General features: G+C 40.9%; 1 protein-coding gene across 1 annotated transcript in view; it reads right to left on the reverse strand.

The window, feature by feature from the left end:
- PEPD (peptidase D) overlaps nt 1-25,999 on the reverse strand; it is a 72,091-nt gene that overhangs the window by 24,423 nt on the left and 21,669 nt on the right. Inside the window, exons 8-9 of the mRNA XM_015812085.1 lie at nt 23,974-24,049; nt 22,506-22,552 (exon numbers count right to left, since the gene is read on the reverse strand). Of these exons, the coding sequence (XP_015667571.1) occupies nt 22,506-22,552; nt 23,974-24,049 (123 nt within the window). The remainder of the gene's footprint in view (nt 1-22,505; nt 22,553-23,973; nt 24,050-25,999) is intronic.

Below are 25,999 nucleotides of genomic sequence, written 5' to 3' on the forward strand. Positions count from 1 at the left end.
CTATCTTTCCTACTCTGGAGAGTATCCAACCAGTAGATGTGGGATGGAGAAGAAAAGATCCTAGCATTTAAGAATCAATCGGTGTGTTTCTCAATCTTATCTACTTTAAGATGTGAGAATTTCCATTCCTCTTGCTGGCTGGGGATTTCTGAGATTTGAAGTCCACACATCTCCACATTGCCAAGTTTGAGAAACACAGGAGTAAATTAATGATGGGTATCTGAACTTGCAAGAAAAAAATGGTGGTGCTGGTGGTGGGGAATCCCTCCAATCTAAATGAACAATGGTGCATCAAGAGGCAAAATGAATAACTCAGAGCAGGTTTATCAGAGGTGAACCCACAGTTTTTCTGTAGTCGGGAGCCATTCTTTCAACAGATGAGGGGACGTAAACTGGACGGTACTGACCAGGGGAAAGATGGCTTCAAGCAGCCTGTTTGGGACCAAAGGTCACACCTGGCCTTTGCTGCAAGGTTGTCCTCCCCCAAAGGACAGGACTGATTCAAAGTCACATTAAATCACACTTTGATAGCAACATTTGGGAAGTTCCAGGGGCCAAAGCCAAGTCTTTCTGGGGGGTCCACATATGACCTTGTAAGACTCCTGGAGGGTGTTGGAATTAATCAAGAATTAATTAATTAATCAACTGGTTAAGGGAACTTCAGCAGCCTTCTTGGATGTTCAAGCAAGTGTCCTCAAGAGCAGCTCTGCCTCTCCCCTCCGCCTCTGAAAGGTTCTCTCCTGGGTTTCCTCTTGTAGGTATTGGCAGTGACAAAAAACTCAGAGGATTAGCACGGCATCACAATTTCACGCTCAATTTAATACTGAATAAAAGAGAGCCGGCACCCAGTCTGAAGACCCATTATTCTCCTGATTATATTAAAATTCCGGATCTCAAACAGCACTTTTTTTGTTTATGACTATTTATTAACATCTAATTAATGAGGGCTAAATCCTTCAGTGACACAATGATTAAGTGGTATTTTAAGTAATCCTCCTTTTTAATTATGATTCTGTCAGAAGGGAGCCCAGCTTTCAAGGCATGAATAGGAGACATTTACAAGCACCCAATCTTTAAATATGCATTCACGTAAAACCAATAATTTTTTTTTTTTTAAAAAAATCAAAAATGTAATTATACTTTAATGGCTAGCACACATTAAAAGGCTTTAATGCGTGTATACCAGTACACACTTTTTATAAATTATTACTGAGTTGTGGGACGAAAGTTAAATTAAGGCCCTGCTACACACCCACTCAAAAGTCAAGTCACCCTTGAGAGGAGCTGAGGACGGCAGTGTGGTGGCTGCCAGGGCCCTATGCTGGGATGCTTCCCAACCTTCCCAACCTTTCCTACACCCCTGGTCTTCTTGCAAGGATCCCCATAAAAATGTCATTTTACCTAGCTACCTGGTTTTGGCCTGGGTTACTTAGGGGTTGATACCTAACACACACAAAGACGCATGCTCCTTCTTCCTTTTGGGGGGGGGGGCATTTTCAGGTCTTCCTGCCTGCAGAGAAAATTCGCTACATAATATCTAACATCAAGGAATAAAATGGAGCCAAAGCAGGCCATGTCGTGCCATGTAGGGCCTTCCTGGGAAGTTCCAGGGGTGGACCTTCAACGATGCCTCATTCGCCAGCTTCCTAGACTTGTTTCCTAGACCAGCCTGAAATGTTTTCCCTGTAATTTTTTTTCTTTTATAGAACCAAAAGCAGGAAATGGCGTGTTCATAGAATCATATGGCCAGATGGGACTTTGGAGGTCTTCTAGTCTAACCCTCTGCCCAAGGCAGGAGTCCTTCTATCATTCCGGACAAATCATTGTCCAATCTTTTCTTGAAAAGCTCCAGCGATGAAGCACCCACAATTCTGGGAGGGAAGCTATTCCACTGATTAATCACTCTGTCAGGAAATTCACAGTGATCACAATAAGCACAATATACCACCTACTTTATGAAATGATAAGCAATGACTCTCCAGTCGTTCATCAACATCCCTTCTCAGTTCTATCTGAAGATGTCAAAAATTCCTTTTCTCTTACAAATCAGTCCATGGTCCACCATTTTCTAAGAGTACTGATAATTTCCTGGCTTAGAGTAACCCATAGAATATTGAAATAGACAAAGACTGCGTGTCTAACCAATTTTATTATGCTGTAAGCTTTTCTGAGCAGAAGCTTCCTTCATTTCCAGAACTTCATTTCTTTAGCACCTTCTTCCATTTCAGCTCCCCAGTCATTTTTTCTCTACCTCTACCTTAAATGGTCACAAACATCATGGGAGGTCTGCTTGGGTTTATTAAAATACAGTAATTTAAAATTTAAATGGTTCCTTGGGCTATATATTCTCCAGTTTAGAAATAGCTATTCTCCACTGTGTGCAGGCTAGGCTATTAGAAAATATCTTTAAGATCTTTTTAGTATCCATCTGTAAATATACATATATGCCAAAAGGTATATGTGTGTTCATCTGGATGAGTCGCCCTCAGGAAATTGTTAAAATTATAGGATAGACTGCAAAGTTTAAAAATAGGAAAAGGAAACAGCAATGCGCTTCCATATTATTGTTGCCAAGAAAAGTGTTCACGTATAATAATAAGCAGGAAGTCTTTACCATGAGAGAAAATGTGAAAACCCAGACAGTTGAGGTGGATCACCTCCTGGAGATTATGGGAAAGGATCAGCCCACAACAAATATGTAATTCAAAATTAGTTTGCAGAATCCAGAGGATATAACGCTAATTCATTAGCAGGATATCCTGGAGAAATACCAGCTATGTGGTCACTAAGAATCACCATCATCTCAATGGCACATAATCAGATCAGAAGCATCTGCCTGAAAGAAGATCCTTGAGCTTTTGAAATGATGAAAGTGTGATCTAGTTATGCAGGAACAGAAACGGGTCTCTTGGCCTGAGAGGATCATGCAATCAAGAGTGATCCAAGAGGCATTCCTTTTTAAGGTTCCCTCAGCCGTTAGGAATCCTGAAGGTTCTTGAAAAAAGGTATAGGACAGGGGTATAAGCAAAAGGTTGTTCCTCAACCATGGCAACAAGATCTGTGGACTTCAATTCCCAGAATTCCCACAATTCATGCCGACTGGGGAATTCTGGGAGCTGAAGTCCACAGATCTTAAAGTTGCCGAGGTTGAGAAATATTGCTTTAGACTGTTCTTCACTTCTGAATATTATTAATGTTAGAATGAGTGACAGACGTATTTAGTTTCCAAAACAGAAGTTTTCCTAATCAGAACAATAACCAGAATGGATGACTTTGAGATTCTTTCCTTCCATCCCCTGAGTAATAAAGTTCATTTTAACCTTGATGAGAAAAGTAACTAATTTATGAAGTAATTTAGGTAATAACTATACATTAATTTTATATCTCCTTTTCTGCTGGATGGACCTCTTGAAATTATGTAAAGTTACACAATAGGCTGCTAGGGATTTCCAGTGAATAATGCGCTGTATTTAAAATCTTTCAGTCAAATTAATAATACGCAGAGCTACGCGGTGTGTAATTGCTTCTAATATATTCAGATTTAGAAGTCAGCATTAATAGACTGTATAGATGATATTTTTCCTTTAGGAAATTATGCTGGTTTAATTTCACATTCCAACTATAAATTTCCAGCCAGAATGGCCTCTCAGCTATCTGTGGGTCACAATCAGAAATCAACGTTTCATGAGCAAAGTCTTCATAATAATTTTATAATGTCATTCTTCACAGAAGGAAGACACCTGGGCTACTGAAATTATGAGGGCAGAAAGAATTAAGCAGGAACAGAAAAAAGTCTCTTGGACTGATGGAGTCACACAATCAAGGTGAATCCGAGACATCTTGTGGCAGGGGCTGAAGGACGAGATGCCATCTGCCTGGAGGATGATAGAAAGAAACTTCTAGAAGTGGAACAATACTCTCTTGGTCAATAACTTGCTAAGGAGAGCTCTCTCCACATAGGTGTCTATTCCCCCCCCCTTTGCAAGAAGACTTGGACTTACTTCACTTCACTTAATTTAAAAGCTGATTTGAAGAGACAAAGGTTCAGATTCAATCCTACAATTTGCAATTAGCACAAATTTCCTGGGACTGCCATATTTTCCCAAGCGCAGAGGCACGTGCGGTTGATACGTCAGGAAGCACAGTCTACAACTCATGTCTTCACTTATTTGAGAATTTCCTTTTATTTATTTTGTTACTCTACCATCCTTCCTTTCTTCAAGACTGGGAAACCAATGCCAACATTAATATTTTCTAAAGAATCCCGATTGAAGTTCTCGATTTGGATTTCCTAGTCCTTCCCACCTTCCTGTCTTCCTTTCTCCGTAGGAACAAAACCTTGAAGACGTGATGAGACTCAATGGAGGCGTCTCAGATTTAACCACTCGCTTTTACATTCTTCACCTGGGGCTCCGCTGCACATCATTTATTGGAAGGAGGAAAAACATAAAAGACAAATTGCCAATTGTCTCAGATTTCACAGACGTTCAATTGTTCCCCTTTTACATCAAAAGTCAGGGAGCTCCAGTGTATTCAGGCACCATCAAACATATGGCAAACGGCAACTTACATCTGGTGAACAGATGGAAAGAGGGCACTCCAATCAGAACACATTCCAGGGGAGCATCCACAGGCCGCTTACGAAGCCATTCATCGGGGAGGACAATCACTAGAGAACCTTGATACAACTAGCCCAAATATCAGGAGGCTGGAATCAGAGTGACGCCAGAGTACAAACTTACTACTTAACAGGTGCAGAATTTACCTCATCCTGCAGTAAATTCCTATTAAAATAAAGAACTCCAGTGCTCCATGGTGGCGCAGTGGTGAGAATGCAGCATTGCAGGCTAATTCTGCCCACTGCCAGCTCAAGGTTGGCTCAAGGTTGACTCGGCCTTCCATCCTTCCGAGGTCAGTAAAAGGCGGACCCAAATTGTTGGGGGGCAGGCGACAGACTTAAGAGAGGGCGGTAAAAACACTGTGAAGTCAGGGGTCTTCAAACTTGGCTCTTTTATGACTTGTGGGCTTCAACTCCCAGAATTCCTCAGCCAGGCACGCGTGCCTGGCTGAGGAATTCTGGGAGTTGAAGTCAAGTTATAAAAGGGCCAAGTTTGAAGACCCCTGGTCTAAGTGCTATTGCTATTGCTCCCCTCTTTACCATCATCAAGATTATTGCAAAGATGTGATGGGAAGAACTAGACTCTGTTCCATTTTTCCATTAGGTTATATGTATTGTTTACTGGGAGTTTTCATACATAATCAAATATTATGGAATATTTTGATTAAAAAAACTCCACAAGAAAATTCAAGGAAATGTGATGAGTAACCAAGTGAGATCCAATATCAGTCCAGAAGGTATGAATACAGTCAGTTGAGATCAGGATTTACAAGCCAGCTTTGCTCCAGAAGTTGCTGAGCTGTAAAAAGCCCCTGAAATTCTGCATCCACAACAGCTATATTGGCACAGCACCAGGGTGGATCATAATTGATGATTTTAGGTGTTTTTTTTACTTAAATTGGATTTTTTTTATTTTTATCAAATTTATTTTAATAAAATGCTTTTGGAGTAAAAATCTATCTAAATATAGTTTTTCTATTTAAGATACATTAATAATTTAGTTTCTTCAGCATGAAATGGAGCTTAGTTATGTAGCATGAGGCTGTATGTTCTGCAATATTTACATTTTTGGTAAATTCATTTAATGAATCCAAGCTCTGCAAGCTGAGATAACATGCAGTGCGTTGATGCATTCACACAATTTCACAGTAACCATGAGATAAATCATAAAACAAAGTTCAGGAATATTCATTTATCCCATTGTTTTTGCAAACCTATATACACTACAAACGGTATGATTGTTTGAAGAGAAATCCATCTGTACCAGGCTCTAAGTGTTTTAGTTAAACAAAAGAATTTGAGTAGTTCTCCAACTGTGTGTGGTTAACCTATTAACCTAAAATCGGTTCTGATATCGCTGTTTTACTAACCTGGCAGCTTGTTATTCTAAATAGGAAACCTTCATTTGGTTTGCAAATAATAATATTGGAGATTCTAACCACCAGCAAGAATGAGTCCTTACGTTTAAAGAGCACCTGTCATTTCAGATCCATCTTGGCAGTGCCTGTTAGCGGGCATCCACTCACCTGCTGCCCGCCATGTCCCTCACCTTGTTGTACCACTGTCGCATCACCAGCCACCCCATTACAGGGAGTGGGACTGTCGGTGAGTCAAGAGGAGGAGTGGCTGCGGGACAGAGATGACAGCTGCTCTTTAAAAATTATGATTTAAATCGACTTGATTTAAATCAAGCCTTTTTACTAATGATTTAAATCATGATTTAAATTGTGCTTTAAATCGACTTGATTTAAATCAAGTCCACCCTACACAGCACACACTAACTTCTAGTTACTTTCCTGCGCCATCCACTCGACAAGCTTACAATACCTAACTCAGTGTGACACGGTGGCCATAATTACACTGAGCATGCAAATTCTGGGCCATTTATCTACTCCGATGCACTGAACCAGGAAACCAGCCCCGCACAGACCTGTTCTTCTACAATTCATCTTTGTAAAAGCAAACACTACTATTATGGGCATTTTAGCTTCCTGAGACAGTTTGATAAACTTGATAAATTGTGGTTATTAAACGTGTTGCCAAATGCTGCCTTCTACAGCACGATTAGTTCTCTGCACGGCATTTCCCATGCTGAGACATTCCGCGATTGCAGACCTGGCAAGATGGAGCCGGAATCGGCATGGCTGCGGCACAGCACCATTATGAGCCATCTTTTGCAATGCATTTGACAAAGCGTCAGAAGAGATACTGGTACTTTGCAATATGATCCTTCATTTGCTTCATGCCATATGGGGAAAGAAGTGAGCAAGTCTGTTCTTCTGGTGTGAACAGAGAAAATTCTTCAGAAATCTCCCCAGAATGTATATGGGTCAATATAGAAGAGAGAAAAAGTGACATTGCCATAGGTGTATATTATAGGCCACCCAACCAAGAAGAAATAGATAAACTCTTTGCCAACCAGTTAACAAATGTATGTAGGAAGCATACCACAGTAGTAATGGGAGACTTCAACTATCCAGATATCAACTGGGAGACAAACTCTGCAGTGAGCGGGACATCAAACAGATTCCTAACCAACCTAGCCGACAACTTTGTCATCCAAAAGCTGGAGGAGGGAACTAGACACAAAGCTATACTGGACCTAATCCTTACTAATTGAGAAGAAGTGATAGAGGGAGTTGAAGTTGCTGGAACCCTGGGTGAAAGTGACCACGTCATACTGGAATTTAATATAATGCAAACACTAGCAACAGAAAACAACCCAACCAGGGTCTTGAACTTCAAAAGAGCTGACTTTCTCTCTGCAGAGTCAGACCCAAGATTGCAGAGTCAGAAGCTGAACCAGGGAACCCACAACTATTAAGCAGCTCACAGGCCGTGGAGTTTTTTCACAGTCCTTGAAAAATAGGCATATGAAATGAAAGCAGGACGAAATGTCATCTTCTAGAGGATCCTAACAATGGTGACTGGAAGAAAACACCTGGAGGAAAACCAACCAAATTCAAAATTCTGATAAGAAGTATCAGTACAACTCAGAAAACTAGCAAACTTCTGCATTGTGTAACAATTCTCATTCTACATTTTTTTCCAAACTGGAAACATTTCTGATACATTTTATTTACAACTGAAGACGCACAGTTGGAAAGCCAATTTCTACTTCTGGGATGTAATTGATAAAAAGGATAAATCTTTGAGCAACTTGGCTTTTAAAATGTTTGAATTCTCTAACAAAGTCTCTTAACAAAAGGAACACCGAAGCACCAAACATTAACAAGAACTTGCTATTTGTAAATCTATCACAATTCTGAAAATGCAAAGAAAGGGCTTAAGAAGATTTCCAACTTATTTCCATATAAGTTCCATGTGTAGTCCTAATTGCTAAAGATGCATTTCCACAGTTTCACTTATTGCTCAAGTGAGCGTAACACAATTAACCTTTCCATAGAGACAAGCAGAAGAATTCCAGTCCAGAGCTGGCTCAGAGGAATTTAATAAATCAGAGTCCCATTGACATAACCAAACAATTAAAGGCTTAAAATTTAATTAATCTTTTATTTCTTTTCATAACTGTTAAAGTAACAGAGAACTGTAGAGGTTTAGGATAACCAGTAGAAACTGAGAAAAATATGTTTTTAAGGAGATATCCTTGGTTCCTTCTCCATGGACCTCATATGCCATCTTTTTGTACATTAGATGAAACTTGTTTGAATTCTAAAGAATTAAAGGCAACAATGCCTTTAATCATTGAAGAATAATTTGGTATGATTGTCAGGTTTTATATTTGCTTATTGTTTGCATTTAATCTCTTTTGATTTCTCCTTTTGTATGCCACCCATAGTCACAACTATGAGACTTCATACATCTTTTAAATAAATAATGATGAACACTCATATTAACGTGCATATGTAATAGACCCATATTTACGTCTGTCAACTTAGAAAATCCACCTATTTATATTACATGTTATTATTTCATCAGACTAGTACACTTGGTGTTCAGGAAAAAAAAGTCTCATAATTACGATTTTAAAATAAGCATAACATCAACTCTGTTTTAGGTAAACAGTAATTATTGTATTTGCCAATTAAGTTTTCTGTGCTCAAGCTCAAGCAGTAATTTGTTTAAAATAAATTACAGAAACGGGTTCAAGAAATCAGACATTTAGAAGAGGGGTAAACAGTAAGAATAAATTAGCTTACTTCCTAACTGTCTATGGAGATTCTCAGCCATCCAGGTCCTGGCTGTCCCAAAGGTGCTTTTTCACGAGGCAACTGGACTTTTTTTTTCTCTCTTTGAAGACATTTTGTTTCTCTGAGAGATGAAGGAGCTTCTTGGATAAGAAGCGAAACGTCTTCAAGGAGAAAAAAGAAAGTCCAGTTGCTTTGTGAAAAAGCGCCTTTGGGTTCTTAATTTTTTTGCATTTTGAACTGTGCCAGTTAGGGCCACAGCCTGGGGGTTGGGGACCCCTGCCTTAAGTGATCCTAACTAAACCAAGACTTATTTACCAAAGGTAATGATGAGGGTTTGTAAACTTTTATTTATGGTCAATGACCAACACAGAGATGAGGGCTTATAAGTGGACTGGCTCTGTCCTGATATCCGTTTAGAGCGCGGCAATGGTTTCTGCATTGGCTACACAGAAAATGCAGCAATGGAAAAGGGATTCCTTGATTAGGTCTAGCTTAAGACTTACAAGAAAGACTTCTCTGAGCATAAGTCATGGCAAAATCCAGTCTAAAGCAAATTTCCTTTTGCTTTCAGTCAGTTGGACAAAGTCATAAGACCGCTATGACCTTTCTGGCTAGATACATTATATAGGTAGATATAGATCTGTCCAATGACTAAAGCCAAAAGACCAAGACTGCTGCTTACAAAACAGTCAATAGAAAGAGTCCCTGAAAAGGAGTGATTAGAATAATCAGAAAATCTCTGGTAACCATAGGAGCTACAGAGACAGATGTACCAATGCAACTGGAGGGGACCATTGGGGGGGGGGGAGAAATGAGTCAAAGAAAGGAGATAAACTCTGTAAACCCTAACCTTGAGAAGCCCGTAGGATAAAATCTTAATAAAATGGAATAAAGCAAAAGAATAAAAAGAAATGCATAGACATTCTATTACCCAAGTTGCAAGATATTATCTGACCTCCATAGGACTCACAGTTAATCTTAAAACGCTTTCTTGATTAAAAAGAGAATATGAAGTGGAGCGTGTCTCATCTGAGTAAGACTTCAATCTTGTTTCTACAAATCCAAAGTCTTCACTCTCAGCTACCCAACTAGTTTAGTATTCCTTCCACGATTGCTTCTCAATGACATTCACAAAGACAGCAAGGAAAGAGGCCATCTGATCTCTAGTCTCTTGTCGATATTTACTTAGGCAAATCTGATTAACAGCCTTGTGACTTTGACAAAACTACCTTGCTTCAGAGCACCCAAGACTACCGCTAGGTCCCAATATAAATTATCTTCTTTCCCTCTGCAGGACAACTCATCAAACACCTTGACGTGTGATTCTGATGCGCTTCCACCTTGTTCCTATCTCATAGCTACAGGAGGACGGACACATGAATTAGTGCTATTGTAAAGCAAAGTGGGACTTTTTGAGAACTGGAGCTCTGGGGAGCTGTGGCCGTTCCTGGAAGAAAGGTTCAACTGAGACCGTGAAGCAGTTTAGACACCAAAATGCCCTTGGTGGATGATTCTTGCCATGGGGTCTTGGAGATTTCCAGAGGACTTGATATTCTGCAACAGGAGGATCGGGGAATTCTACAGGAACTTCTATAACTTGTGCATCAGGGCCCTTCGGTGGCCCATATTATCTTCAGTTGACATGAAACTCCCAAAGCCGGTCATTCTGAGAGTCAGTTTGGAGTACTAGTTAAAGCAATAGGCTAGAAACTAAGAGATCATGACTGCTAGTCCTACCATAGGCACAAAGACATGGGCCAATCCCTCCTCTTAGTCCTAGATAAAAGAAGGCAAGGGCAAACTACATCTCCAAAGGTTGCAAGAGAACTGGGGGGGAGGACTTACCCAGATATTCACCAAGTCAAGAAAGTCAGTTTGGTGTAACGGTGAAAGCACCAGGGTGGAAACTGGGAGACTGTGAGTTCTAATCCTACCTGAGGCACAAGGACAGCTAGGTGACCTTGTGCCAGTCATTCTCTCTCAGCCCTAGGAAGGGGGCAATGGCAAACCTTGCCAAAAAGCTTTACCGACTTTCTCAGGTAATTGCAGGAATCTAAGCTGATTCGAAGGCATACCCACACACCAGGCAGGTTGTTCAAAATGCAGTCCATGCCAGTATGTTGATGGTATACAGAACTTTCTCTTTCCTTACATTTTATTTATTGACTGTATTTATATCCTGCCGCAATCAAAAATGACTCTCAACTACATGGTATGTGGAAGGGGTACGTGGAAGAGACACACTCATCCATGCCTCTTTGTCAAAAGAGACATGTTTGGACCCAAGAACCTGAAGGTGTCTGTTATGGGTTAATCCCAAAATAATATCTGGGTAAACTAAGATTCTTTAAAAAGATGGTTCCATATAAATATGCCATACGTACATACTTTTCAAACATTAAAAAAAACAAAGCGGAACTAGGAGATATTACAAGTGAAAATTAGTAACGCTGATTTAAGTTACTTGGAAACCTATTCACTACAGATTATTACTAATATATTTCAACCTGAAAAATTGTGCAAAGGACACCCAGCCCTGGACCAGGCAGGAAGAACACGTTTGGTTGATCCTCACTTTCTGGGTAGAAAACACACAAATGCACAGACACACACATGCATGCACACACGCAGGGAAACCTGCAGTCACTTGTTTCTCCCATCTAAATATCCTTCAAACTGAAGATTTTATTTTATTGATTTATTAAACAAATTTACATGCCACCCAACGTATACATTGGTGAGTCCGGGGAGGTTGCAATATTTAAACACCTACCACATAAACCCCCACCCTTTACGCTTTAGAGATGTGTTTAGTTTTGCACAAAATCAATATCAATACTGGACGCTTCCAGACTTTATTGCAAGAGTGAAATAACATGCAGTGTTGGGAAATTACATTTTATTTGGACATTGCTGACATGCAGAAAAACAAAAAGCAAGTCAGAGCAGGAAATGGGAAAACCTCAGCCACAAACAACCACGGGCAGCAGAAACTCCCGCAGGAGCGGACGTTTGCTGAAATAAAGATGCAGGAGGCTGATCCTCTCTTCAGCATTCATGGAATTCAGTGCAAGTGCAAATAACCCACCCGGCTCCCTTTGTTGCTAAGAGCAAAATCAGTCTTATTCAAAGCAAATTCATTATTGTAATGCACAGCTGCTAAAAACATACTGAAAAAAATGCTCAGGGCACTAAAAGCATTTCACCCAGGCTAAAAAATAAGACTGCAACCCATGTGCACCTGTGTCTACCGAGACTCTCAGTCATCCAGGTCATGGTCCAGGTGCTTTTTCACGAGGGAACTGGACTCTCTTTGAAGTCGTTTCGCTTCTCCTCCAAGAAGCTTCTGCAGCTCTGACCGGATGCTGGGGAAATGGAAGGATTTATATTCCTTGCAGATGGCTGGTCATTTGCCTTCGTTTAGCGAGTCGTTAAGACAACCTGGAGGTATATCTGTGTCATCGGGGTCACCTGAGTGATGCAAATGGGTGTGACTCTTGTCCCGATGGGTTTGTTCTCCTATGTTGTGTCATGTGTTTATGAAGTGGTTGTTTTGTTTCCCCAATGTACAGATAATGACTCTCTAACAGAAGGCAAATGACCAGCAGTCTGCAAGGAGTATAAATCCTTCCATTTCCCCACCATCCAGTCAGAGCTGAAGAAGCTTCTTGGATGAGAAGCGAAACGTCTTCAAAGGAAAAACCAGAAACTCCAGTTGCCTCTTGAAAAAGCACCTTTGGGATGTCCACCTGTGCAAGCTCATACATTCAGCCATGAAGGACCCCAAAGCTCTGCAGAGACGGGGAGCTGCAGGAAGCTGGGGAGAAGTACACTGCTAATTTAATTGTAGGGTAATTTCATCGCTGAAGAATTTGATTTAAATGTTAATCATGGTAAAATAAGATTAGGAGTAGTTGAAAAGAGTTGAGTCCACTTGCCAAGCTGGCTGGGAGATGCCCCGATTGCTTGATTGGCAATATACAGATTGAGATAATAAAAATGTATCTTAAGACCACAAGGAGACAACGAATACAAAATTAGCTTTGACTTCCAGTTCAGGATGTGCTTTCAAGGTTGCTTTGGAGACTGAACAGTGTAGGATCTACTTAAAGACTGCAATTAAAAACAGTAAGATGACGTTGGTGGGATATATGTATTTAGTTCACATGACATCTCTCTCAAAGAGGAAAGGAAAAGTAATTTCTCTCTTGCTCTGTTCTTCCAAACTCCTCTCCCTGCTCCCTAAATGAAACTTTCTATGAAAGAAACTGGCCCAGTTCCAGCTCTAGCACTTCTGGTTGAAAAGACCTGAAATATTTTTTTCTCAAAAAATTAAGAACACTAAGCATGGAAAAGAGTTCATTGAACAGCCTTCATTGAATTAGACAAAACCAACCATGACAAAGTAGTTTCTCCCAGGAACCTGTCAAATGCAAAAGAGATTCCTTGATGGTTCCCGCAGGCAAAAAGGTCAATGCAAAGCGATCACTTTTTCCTTTCTTTGCCGACAGGGAGGAGAAGAAAGAGTCAGAAAAACATCACAGATGTTTCAAAATGCAGAAGTGGAAGAATGGTTGGAGGCATTTGCCCTTGGGGTTGCCAGAGAACCCTCAAAGATTTAACCAATCTTTATTTACTTTGTGGGGGGGGAAAGGAAATGCATTGCCATTACTGTCATCTCAAGGAAAATGCAGCCGCTGCTGGCGGAAAAGAACCCCCTGTGATGTTTCAATCTGAAGTCACACTGGGCACAAAACAACTCACCTCTCACCCTTTCATCACTAGCCACTGATACGTGTGTTTTGTAGCTTTAATGAATATAATTTTGCGTTTAATTCACCTTCACCCTTTGCCTCCACAGTTGTCTGCTTCCCTCCAATCCTTTCCCTTCAGTTTTTCTTAAAAGCCGCACGCACTGTTTTGCTGATCCTAATCCAAAAGTGGTACTTGCAATTTTATGAACAGCTTTTCTTTATTTTATTTCAAAATTTCCATTACATTTATGTTTTATTCTTTTGTAAAGACTGGTAGATCATATACATAAATACCAAGTTTCCCCGAAAATAAGACCGGGTCTTATATTAATTTTTGCTCCAAAAGATGCATTAGGGCTTATTTTCTGATAAGGGCTTATATTCGGGGAAATATGGTACTAAATGCATCTGTCTGGCTGAGGATCTTAACTGGGGCTTAATTTTGGGGTGGGGCTTATATTACGAGCATCCTGAAAAATCATGCTAGGGCTTATTTTCCGGTTGGGTCTTATTCCAGGGAAACACGGTACTAGTCAACCATACTTACTCTTGACAGACTTGAACATTGGGCTCTATCTAAAAAAATGAAATTCAATGGTGAAAAAGTAAGGTTCTACATTTAGGCAAGAAAAACTAAATGCACAGGTATAGGATAGGTGGTACCTGGCTCAACAGTAGTAATTGTGAGAGGGATCTTGGAGTCCTAGTGGACAATCACTTAAATAGGAGCCAGTCGTATGCTGCAGCTGCCAAAACAGCCAACATAGTTCTAGGCTGCCATTAACAGAGGGATAGAATCAGGATCACATGAAGTGTTAACCCCACTCTATAATGCCTTGATAAGACCACACTTGGAATATTGCATCCAGTTTTGGTCACCACAATATAAAAAAGATGTTGAGTCTTTGGAAAGAGTGCAGAAAAGAGCAACAAAGATGATCAGGCGATGGGAGGCAAAAACATATACAGAACGGTTGCTGGAATTGGGTATGTCTAGTTTAATGAAAAGAAGGACTAGCAGTGTTCCAATATCTCAGGGGTTGCCACAAAGAAGAGGGAGTCAACCTATCCTCCAAAGCCCCTGAGGGCAAAACAAGAAGCAACGGATGGAAACTAATCAAGGAGAGAAGCAACCTAGAACTAAGGAGAAACTTCCTGACAGTTAGAACAATTAATCAGTGGAACAGCTTGCCTTCCAAAGTTGTGAGTTGTGAGTGCTCCATCACTGGAGGTTTTTAAGAGACTGGACAGCCACTTGTCTGAAATAGTATAGGGTCTCCTGCTTGAGCAGGGGTTTGGATTAGAAGATCCCTTCCAACTCTGTCACTCTGTTACTCAAATTGTGAAGGAAAAAGATTTGATAGGAGAAAATATTTGTAATCGAAAGTATGTGAGACTAAAACACTGGAAACTTGCAGAAGGCAACACAGTCAACAGTGCTTTGCTATTTACCATCTTGTTGAGTTACCAGAATGAATGAAGGAATTGGAGTGGAGCCCCCTCATTGTTGCACACAAAAAATATCTTCAAAGGGCTACCCTTATGAGCTTCGATCGCACTAAATGTGGCTGCCATCTTGACTTTTTCACCATACTCTGTGGGCGATGCTGGTTGCAGTAAAGTTTTAAAAAGCTTTCAGGCTTGTCAGCCAAAACAAACTGACTGTGACTCTCCAAATGCACAACTCTCCAAGCCACAAGTCAACAGGAAGGTTGTCCAGCAAGCTCCGCCAGGACACAACTTTTCCTATTCAAGCCCACAAGGCAAGTTGGGCAGCAAGGCAATTGTTCCTGCTACCTCAAATGGATTTTCTCCTGGAGGACCTCTGGCTGGTCAAAGCAGGGACCGCTCTACTTGTGTATGACTCAGAAAAAAGCATTAATTGTGCCAGCAGCCATGGAAATGCTCTTTGGAAGAGACCAGGGTTGAAACACGCTCCTGACATTTATACTTCCTGGGGCTAAAAACATGTTAGAATAATTCTGAAAGGAATAATTGGTCCCAGAGGGACCAATCCACAGGTCATGGGGTTAAGGGAACGGGAGGGGCGTGGCACGTGAAGGGAGAAAAAATAGAACTTAAGGTTGTAGCATAATCAAGGTTTAGCCTAGTTCCCAAAGTTGAAAGGGGAAAATATAAAACAAACCTTATATCAGGAGCTTGGAACAGATGGGAGAAGTTTTGCTATTCAGAAAATATCATAATAAATAGAGTGAAAATAAATGGCTTTTTAATTTAACCATTTTTAATAAGACAGATTAATTTTCATGTTTCTCATGTTTCATTAGGAGACACCGAAGGGGAGAGTTTTGCCCCTAAGAAATAATTAATTACTGGAAATTTCATTAGTTATGCTTATGAGTACATGCAGAATTTTAAGCTCATAATGCACACATACATTTAAACTACACTATCAACAAAAACAGTGCAACCAGGCAAAGTTCTTCAAGCTAAATTATACAACTTAAACCAGGCGCTCCTCTAGACATTTTTCACAAACTGTCCATGCAAATCCTATTGAAATTAGCAGGAAAATGGTTCAGGAATGATCTTTTGCCTTTCTTTGTTACAGATTTCAAGAGACAGGATGATGGAGATAAGGGAAACCCTATACCACTTCAGACAAATGATTGTCCAATCTCTTCTTAAAAACTTACAGTGTTGGAGCATTCACAAGTTCTGGAGGCAGATTGTTCCACTGGTTAATTGTTCTAACTGTCAGGAAGTTTCTCCTTAGTTTTAGGTTGCTTTTCTCTTTGGTTAGTTTCCATCCGTTGCTTCTTGTCCTGCCTTCAGGCGTTTTGGAGAATAGCTTGACTCCTTCTTCTTTGTGGCAGCCCCTGAGATACTGGAACAGTGCTATCATGTCCCCCCTCGTCCTTCTCTTCATTAAACTAGACATACCCAATTCCAGCAACCGTTCCTTGTATGTTTTAGCCTCCAGTCCCCTAGTCATCTTTGTTGCTCTTCTCTGCACTCCTTCTAGAGTCTCCACATCTTTTTTACATCGTGGTGACCAAAAATTTGTCACAATGGTTATGCTGGAAGAGGCTGCTTTTACTTTGCAGCATGCCAGTGTTCCCATTTTATTATCATCTAATTAAAACTATATTTAAAACTGAACAGGCAAGCCTGATGTGCTACAGGGGTGATCTCTGCATCTGCTGTCGCAGCTCTGCCTTCCTTGATTCCAAACTGTGGGATGCTTGAAGAGCAGCCATGTGACTCTTCAGCACACTGCACTGTCTGCAAATTTTCTTGCTCACAGCTAAAGCAGGCTTGACAAAAAATGTCAGCATCCTCAAGTAAACCCCACACAAGCTTTTCCTCTGTGGTGAGGTGAAGGTTGGATGAAAAGCACAAGATCTCCCTCAGCCACACATCTCCGTGGTTGACTTTAGTGGCACTGTTGGGACAATATGGAGTCCAACCACATGTGATCCTCTTTGCTAGCATAAAATGGCTGCAATTCTGCTCTCCAAGCTTTGCAGGCTAACAGCCTGACATTAGCAATGGGGGGAGGGAAGATAGGATTGGAATATAGGGAGGAAATAGGGGAGTAATGGAAGCTAAGCTGTGCGAGGCCAAGATGTGAGAAGCTCCAGCCCAGGAAAGCCGGGGGAAAAGGGAAAATTAATTGCACTGCTTGAGCTCAAAAACCCCAGGATCAGCTTTGCTACTTCTGTTAACCATTTAAGCTTCAGCGAAATATACTCTTGGCAAAAACAAGGCACCTGGAGTCTTTCTTTGCTAGATGGCTGAGTGGGATGGTTGACATAACCATTTCTTGTCTATTTTTGAAAAATCATTTAAGTCTAATTTTGGAAGATTTGCTTTCTTTTTCTATATATTTTTTATTAAAATTTACAAAGAACAAAAGAACTAACACGAACTAATTAAAAGAAAAAGGAAGGAGGGGAAAGAAAAGAAGAGAAATGGAAAGGAGCAGCTTCCAATTTCCTTTAGAGCAAATACAAGTATAATTACAAAGTTATCGCTTCCTCTCTGGTTACAGAAAAAAAGCTCTTTCTTTTCTATAATCCACTTTTTTTAATCATCAAAACCACAAATCTTAGGTGCATTTTTTTTTACCATTTTATGCAAAAGGTCTATTAAGGGGTTTCCAGCCAGCCATAAATGTAGATATTGTTTCCTCTCTAAGCAAAGAAGTTAATTTAGCCATCTCTGCAAGTTCCATCATCTTCACCATCCGTTCCTCCATTTGTGGATATTAGCAAGATTTGCTTTCTCGTAAAACCGGCAGGACAGAAACTCAGCTTGCGCCCTTTTCTAGGCAGCTGGTGATGCCCCCCAGTGACTTCCTAAAAGTGAAATTCCGTTTTGCTGCCTCTTTGGAAAATCCTGAGAAACAGGGAAGTTACGCCACCCACAGAAGTGGAGAGGGGGGAAGCACTGCACAAGTGAAATGCTTTAGCAAAGTGGTGCAGTTCCATTCTGCTAAGAACTGTTTAGTGGCTGTGAGTGGCGTTTTAAAGCTTGCAATATCCGCTTCATCCTGCTTGGTTCTGAAGGCTTTGCCATCTGAGAGTGACATTTCCGAGAGTAAATGTTCGATATTCCATTAAAACCGAGAAAATGACACTAACAGAACTATAGCATTGGAAACCAGCACACACCGGGCACTCAATGACGGATCTAAACCAGTTCTCAGTAATTGTGATCAAATCCAATCCTTATAAAAACCCATCATCTGGTTCATTGTTACAGCTCACTGACATGATCTGTGATGAGAGTATTTTCCACAGAGGTTCTGAGTAGTTGGAACTCATGAGGGTGTTTAGACTTGCATTTGCCGCACAGGCCCAACAGCCACGCCGAAAAGAGATTCCGGGGAGCCTGGGAAAGGCACGGAAGGGAGAAGAGGCGTAATCTGGCCAAAGATGGAAGGCAAGTCTGCTGGCAGCTGATTTCGTAACCAGCAACTCAGTCCAGATGGGGAAAAAATCTGGGAAGAAGCATTTCCAAGAAACACGGCCTTACTGAGGTCTTAAGGAAACGCTGGCCTTTAAATCCTTAAGAGTTGAATTACTAACATTAATGGCACCTTATTGAATTCTGTGTAGTTTTTGAGTCCCAATTTTGCCCAGGTTTGGGGGAAAGGGGGGGGAGGGGTTTTGAATGGCAGATTCTATGAAGACAGAAATTCATTTTCATTTAAGTTTACCTTAGTTGGGGGTTTAATTATTTGCCATTGTTTTTACTCTATTTTAATTCTGTTTGCTGTCCAGGTCACTCACTGAGATGAGCGGCCATAAATTGGATGAGGGATGGATGGATGGATGGATGAAGTTGGCATTATTTGGTACTATTTGCGTTTAATACTGTCCCCGCTCACATCATATTTTATGAAAATTTGACCTTCATGCACCCTTAGTCAACAGCTTCACCTTCAGATTGTACATCAAGGTGCCAAACTGATTTGGGGGGGTCTTAGTGTAGCTCTGTTTCCTTAAATGCCATAGCGACTTTGATTTAAACTGTCGGTCATCCTTGAAATGTTTGTCCACAGAATTATATAACACACAAGAGAGGTGATAGCAGGTGTGGAATAATCTCAGATTCACAAAAGCAAAGGGGAGAAATCCAAAGCAAGGGATTATGTCAAAACATTTGAGAACTGGAGGGGACAATTTGAAAAAAAACAGAGGGGTCTTGGAATGGTATTGGAAGTCAAGAAAATTGAGCCTGTAGATCCTCTTTTGTAGAGGATCCAGATTTTAGTCTGGAGTTTAAAGGATCGAATCTTTTCCATATACATAGATTCTGCAATTCTAACCCCTGTCCCTGAATAAATCTTGCAAATCCACAAAAGCTGCAGGGTCAATGGATGGAAAAGCAGATGCCGGACTTACTGACAACCAGACTAGATTCTCTGGAATAAGAACCTCCTAGACCTTCAGAATCCTTCAGAAGTGGCAGCAACCATTGGACTACACAATCATCATCATCAGTCAGAAGTTGGAATCAACATCTGTGACATCCTAATCTTATTTAACAGTGAAACGCTGATCCAGCTTGGCTTCTCTGGGTTCCTTCTCTACTTGCTCTGAAGCTGGCTGAACCCCAGCTGGCTAGCTCCGTTCCTCTCCCCCTCCCCCCCAAGTCTGCAAGATGGGGCAGACCCTTTGCAATCTCCTAGCATTTCCAACGTGGCCTCATTCCGTGATCCTCCTGAAAAGGAGAAGCATATTCCCCACCTCCTCCACTCCACTCCTGCACACAAACAGGTTATTTCTAATTTCGACTTGGATTTACAACACTTCAAATGAATAGGCTATCTCAAACATGAAAATGTTTGCCCTCAAGCTGAATGAAACCACGAACTTAAATATCTCAATAAGCCAAAAAGCAGTGTCTCTGGAAAGATGAGAAATCACCGCCTCAGATAAACAGCCAGAGACAGGAAAACAACGCACGCTTTGGATGGCTGCAATCTTCATTTTCTCTTTGCGCCCTTGAAATAAATGGAACAAATGAAAGATGCGAGTCACAATCCACCAGAGAGCTGCAGAGATACAAGGCAACGTCATGCCAGACGATCTTTGATGGCCTGATCGCCCGAGGCCCATTTGGGGAATCAGGATGGCAATGAGCAGAATAGGCTGACCTCTCAAACTGTCAAGATGCTGTGTGGGCGGCAGCAGAAGGGAAGGTACACAATCAATATCCAGAGCGAAAGAAGAACAATAGACAAGCAAGGCTGTGCGTTAACATCACTACTGTTCTACACAAGCCACCAAGGAGCCCTCACCGTCTCTGGCTTCCTGCCTCTATTGATTTTCAGGAGGCGGGGATGCATTTTTGACCTGGAACCTGAAAAGGGAGACGGCAGGACAACGGGAAGGAAACATTCAGGCTGGTGACATCAACGCTTATCTCTCTTGCCTTATCTGGAAAGGGGGAGGGGAGTCTTGCCCCCGGAAGGTGGGAGAGAAGCCAGGTTAGATGGTGATGCTGCACCCAATGCCAGGATTTCAGCGCTGCCTCTTTGAAGAGCTACCTGGACAGAGGGATGCTTCTTCGACTCCTCATTTGCCAAGGTGCCTCTTATTAATTTCCAAGGTGTGATTCAAAGCACAAGATAAAAGCTGAAATGGCTAAGCTGCTCATCTTCATCCATCATTCTGATTCCTAGCTACCGTTGGGTAGTCACTCCAAGGACAACTCAAATATACGAGAGGCAGAAGAATGCAAATCGCTAAACCGGTGGTTCCCCACCTGAGGCCATCCAATTACATTTGGACTGCAACTCTCAGAATTCCTAAGTAACTGGCTGAGAATTCTGGGAGTTGCAATCCTGAGACAGAGTGCCTGGTGGGCGCAGGCTGCCTTAAAACAGCTCGGGAGTAGCCTCAAATCCTGCTGCAGCATTTGCTCTCCGGTGAATCCATCTGGTCTGCAACAAGAGCTGGAGATGATTCACTCCCTTCTGCCTTCAGCTCAGAGTAATATCCACAGTAAGGGGGGGGGCTTTCAGTAGCTGCTCCCTTTCTGTGCAATTTCTTACTACCCAAGACCTCCAGCTCCAATTTTCTCTCTTTTCAAATGCAAAGTGACTACTTAGTGTCCCTTCTCCCTAGTCTTATCTAGCCGATTTCCCAACTCCTGTCTCCTTCCCGGGTGGGTGATTTAAAACTGTAGGTAAAAAAAGTAAGGCTGCACAACCAGTTACTTTAAAAAAAAAAAAAGGACTTGGCTAGTGTGTGTGTGTGTGTGTGTAGAAAAGGCCTTAAGGAAAAAGCTACAGGTGCAGCTTTGCAGTATGGCTCCTTCAAAAGGAATGCATCAAGCAAGAATATTGTTCCTGCAAAACTAAAGGGTGTGTGTTTGTGCACATTGATTCTTTTGTGTAAGCCTCTGGCAAGGAGAGGCATCTGGTAGGTGTTTCATCATCTGTGTAATCACACTCATATTTGGCACGCCAGCACACTTTTTTCTCTTGCTGGCTCAAGCTGGGAAGAACTGTTCAAAATCATGCAGCAGTTCGGTCTCTTAAAAGAGCTATTAGGATGTCTCCTTCCTTCCTTCCTTTCTTCCTTCCTTCCTCCCCTCCCTTCCCTTCCCTTCCCCTTCCTTTCACTCTCTCTCTCTCTCATACACATACACACACACACATATTTTCCACTACCTAACACAAATGCTTTATTCATAAGCAGATACATACAAATGTCATGGACAAATTAATGGATGGATGAATGCATTATGCTAAGGCAATAACATGGCTTGCTTGTGGTTTAAAATAATGCTGGCTAAGGATTAGCACAATGCATGAAAAAGGCATGGTATTAATAAAAACACATGGTATTAATAACCTATTAATAAGTGGTGTTTAACTGCTTAAAAGGTACTATTCCATTGCCATATGGGAAAGGGAACAATTCAACCATGCACTGGGTATCAAAGCTGCATCAGCGTGCCTGCACACATACTTGTCCCATTAAGTAAAGCAGAGTGGTTCAAGACAAGGTAAGTGATCCTCAATTTCATTAGGAAAACTAAAACTGTAGATTGGAATAGAAATACATCAGCAGAACCAGCAACTTTTGCTCCAGTTGTAAAAGAGATTGAAACAAAAAGCTCCAGACTATTTTATGGTGGCTATAAATACTTGTGTAATGTAACAGGAATAACCATGATATTCTCACCTATAAAAGATGGTTTACTGAACACCATCAAACACTAATAACAGCTATTAGGAACTGTTTCTGTAAATTACATAACACTCAGCAAAGAGAATTATACAGCTTTTAAGACGTAGCTAAAAGCAATTGTCATCTAATAAAATGAAAGGAATTGATGGAATTCCTTTTCTGTATAACAGAGTAATACACCAAGCACAACCTCAAAATAGTTCCTATAATTGTCGTTAAATCAATGTCATTTGCCCTTATCTGCAGTATTTCTTGTTAACCTAGAAATGCTTTTCCATTGTTTTGCCATAAATGTCAAAAATGCACTTACCTCTCCAACTCATATTCTTTCATTCCAGGTTTTACGGCCTTCATTACCTATAATCACAAAAGTAGATATATTGTAAGAAATTTGGCCATTCTTTAGAAGTAGGACAGCTCTGCAGTAGCCACAGCCCTTCCGCCCTAGAATAATGTTTGCTACAAAGCCTGGAGTAAACAGGACTATATATGAGTACCGGTGAAGATATTCATCAGCTACAGTAAAAAAATACAGCCATATCAGCAGCAGAAAAAGAACAAGAACTCTGGTTTGCATCTCAAGAGCTAAGTGATTAAGTTCCAGAGATCCCAACAGAGACCTGAATAAGAAGAAACTTTCAAGACAGCTCATTTCTTGACATTCCGAATCAACTGTTTGTACATCTTCAATGTCTAATCCCAAAATCTGACTTATAGGTCAAACAAAAGATCAGAGAGATCTAAATCTACCATCGAGACTGTATTAAAGAAGCTGCTTGGAAAGAAGCCCCCGTGGGCCACATTATAGGCAATGCTAGTCTTCTCGCTGCTTTTGCCATTCTGTGAAGAGGTCATATGCTGGCCCAGGAGATAAGAAAACCAATGTTATTTGCACAGTACTGCATTATATCAGGCCAATCCTGTGCCGCTCCACCTCACAACATTTGCAACCTTTGTCATCTTCCCATCCCATACAGATTGTATTCACTTCATGCTTCCCCGCTGAAGCGAACCCGATTTGCAAATGATGGGAAGATGGCCAAGATTGGGATGAGAACTGGGGAGAAAAAAATTAAAGTTTCCCAACTATCCTATTCACAAACTGGTGCTGGTTCCTGTGAAGCCCCCTGAAATTATTGTGGAATAAGAAAAAAAAACTGCAGACGTCAGTGCGATTCCGTGAAAACCTTAAAAGCAGAATCTTCCCCTCTGCAGATGACCAGAGTTACAAACATGGAGATGATTTAACGGACTGTGTTGCATCCAGGGAGACCTAGAAGGAGTTAAAACCGGGAGATTCCTCCTGGCTTCTCCTCATTATATTGCAATTCTCCTTCCAGCACTCTCTCTTAAACATCAAGAAAACTGCAGGTCTAAATGTCTATGTATCACCTATCTGGCTCAGAAAGCTCTACAGGTGATCAAAGCACACGGTTAAAAACGATCAGAGAGAACTGCAGCAGAAGAAAGAGGCCGTGGAGCGGTGTTCATTGGCCTCCTGGAACAGCTCGGAAAAGTCAATCTTCTCTCGCTTTCTCCAAACGGTCTGATTTCATAAGTGGAGCCATTTTGTTCTCCACACGTCAACTGTGAGTTCAAGGGCAATGCAAGATGTATTGTGTGGCTCTATTAGGATGAACATTATCTTCCAAGTTTTATCCTAGCTCTTCATTGCTCCATTACTAAGCAATTCAAGTAGCTGAGAACATTTTCTGGAAAAAAAAAAGGGGGCTGTTACACGAAGAAGCCAAAACTTATTACTGTAAGAGATCCATTACCTCTTTATGAGCTTCACTGGAAATTTTATTGGTGTATCGGAGGACTTCCAACTCCATGTCCGTCTTAATCACACGGCTTCAAAAGGAAAGGGAAAATCAGGTTAACAATTTCCCCTACAGCTCACAAGTAATTAACTTGAAAGTATGAAGAACAGCCAGGCAACTGAACTTGCAAACGAATAAAACTACTATATGAGACTTCAGCAAATAAAAGATAATAAGAAACAGAATGTTGACCAGGCATTAATTTACCCAGTAAATGTACTGAGAAGTGTTTGCAGCTCTGTTATAACAGACCACACTAATTCTAGCAGACTGAAAAAATGAAAGAAAGAAGTCAAAATCACCACAAAGGACAGGATCGGCCAACTCACCACGGCCAACTCGTTGCAGGACAATTCAACAATTCAATTTAATTATTTCAACTAATTTAAAAAAATTAATTTTTGTCATTCGTATTTCATTTTGTCCATTCTTTGGCATCCTTTCTTTAATGATTATATTTCACTATTTCTTCAATATTAGTATAACTCTTGTCCCGTGGCAAGTTGGCCACGAGGAGTTGGCAGTGACGAGTTGTCATAGACCCCACAAAGGAAGAAAGGCAAAGCCACAAAAAACCCACAACTGAATAGCCTTGTTCAGTTCATCAGCCTCCTTGACCAAATAAGCAGCCAATTTAACCAAGTCACCGATCTAGTCTGGAAAGTCTGGAAAGTGAGTACAATTAGTCCAACAACCTCAAGCAGAAATTGCTGGCAGAACACAACAAAGCCAGACCACAGAGATGAAACAGTGGACAGTCATGGCTTGTTTCTCTTTTGCTGCCTGTGAACTCTAGGCTGTATTTTGCTTCTCCTTCATCTGTTCTACATCGTCAACCTGTGTACTACAAGGGAGGGAGTGGGGAACAGAGGTTCAAAAATGCCCACAATGATTATCCTGCACCAACTGATGTGACAACAGACTTAGATCGTCTTTTGTTTGTCACTTCAAGTATCCTCCCTTGAGCCACACAAAACTGACCAGTTTGAACAAAAAGGGCCTTTATTTTGCAACAGCAGAAGGCAGTTTAATAAGGTAAGTCTTTTAACAAAGAATTAAAAATTAAGCAATATCACCGCTGTGCCACTCTTTAGGACTCTTGATTCTTCTAGGTGGCATCTGCTAATGTCAGACACCACTGACATTCAAGTGTAATTAAAGAGAACATCTATAAATTTGCCAGCAGAATGCATCAGAATTAATGCCTTTAAAATGAATCCCCGAAGAAAGCAATAATAGGCTGACATTTATATAACATTGCCCATTCTGCCAGACATTCAATTAATACTTCCTTGGGTAGTCAGTGAAGGAACATTAATTATAATGAATCTATTTGTATTTGTACCTACACAACAGCTAACACTAATGAATTTTACAGCAAATTAACAAGAATCGTTAAGTAGTATTTCATTTTTCTTCCTGTGCTACTATATAATGACCGCTGTCATGAGCCGGGCAACCGAAATACTTCCTTGTAGGCAACAGGAGCACCAGAAGACGGTCAGAGCACCTGTGGAAAAACAAGCTCTCTGCTCAAAGAGCTGCTTCAGTAGAAGCTGCTTTCCAAAATTCCTTGGCCTTTGATAATCCAGCCGTTCTATTCTCTCCTTTTTTTTCCATTTAATGGCAACTGTAATTGGATGCTGCCTTTCAGAACAGTATTTATCAATTGCAATGGGATAAAATTTAAAAAAAAAATCAATTTCAAAACTGAAAGCAGCAATTCAATGTACAATACAATGTGTAAGCAATTTTGGTTATTTATTTATGGTCCCAGACTAAAACTATTAGACACAGACTCTCTGGAAAGCTCCATTGTTACATACAAATTTGAAATATTAACGTATTAATGAATTGAAGCCTCGGATGGCAATACATCTTTGCCAGGTGTCTCACGTGGACGGGTCCTCAAAGGCAACCAGCCCTGGACATGAAGGGGGGGGAGTGGAGGCTGCCATCGCAAGCAGGGGAAGAGCATCTG

This window comes from Protobothrops mucrosquamatus, unplaced genomic scaffold, assembly GCF_001527695.2.
Source record: "Protobothrops mucrosquamatus isolate PMUCROS unplaced genomic scaffold, P.Mucros_1.0 scaffold67, whole genome shotgun sequence".
Classification (NCBI taxonomy): Eukaryota; Metazoa; Chordata; class Lepidosauria; order Squamata; family Viperidae; genus Protobothrops; species Protobothrops mucrosquamatus.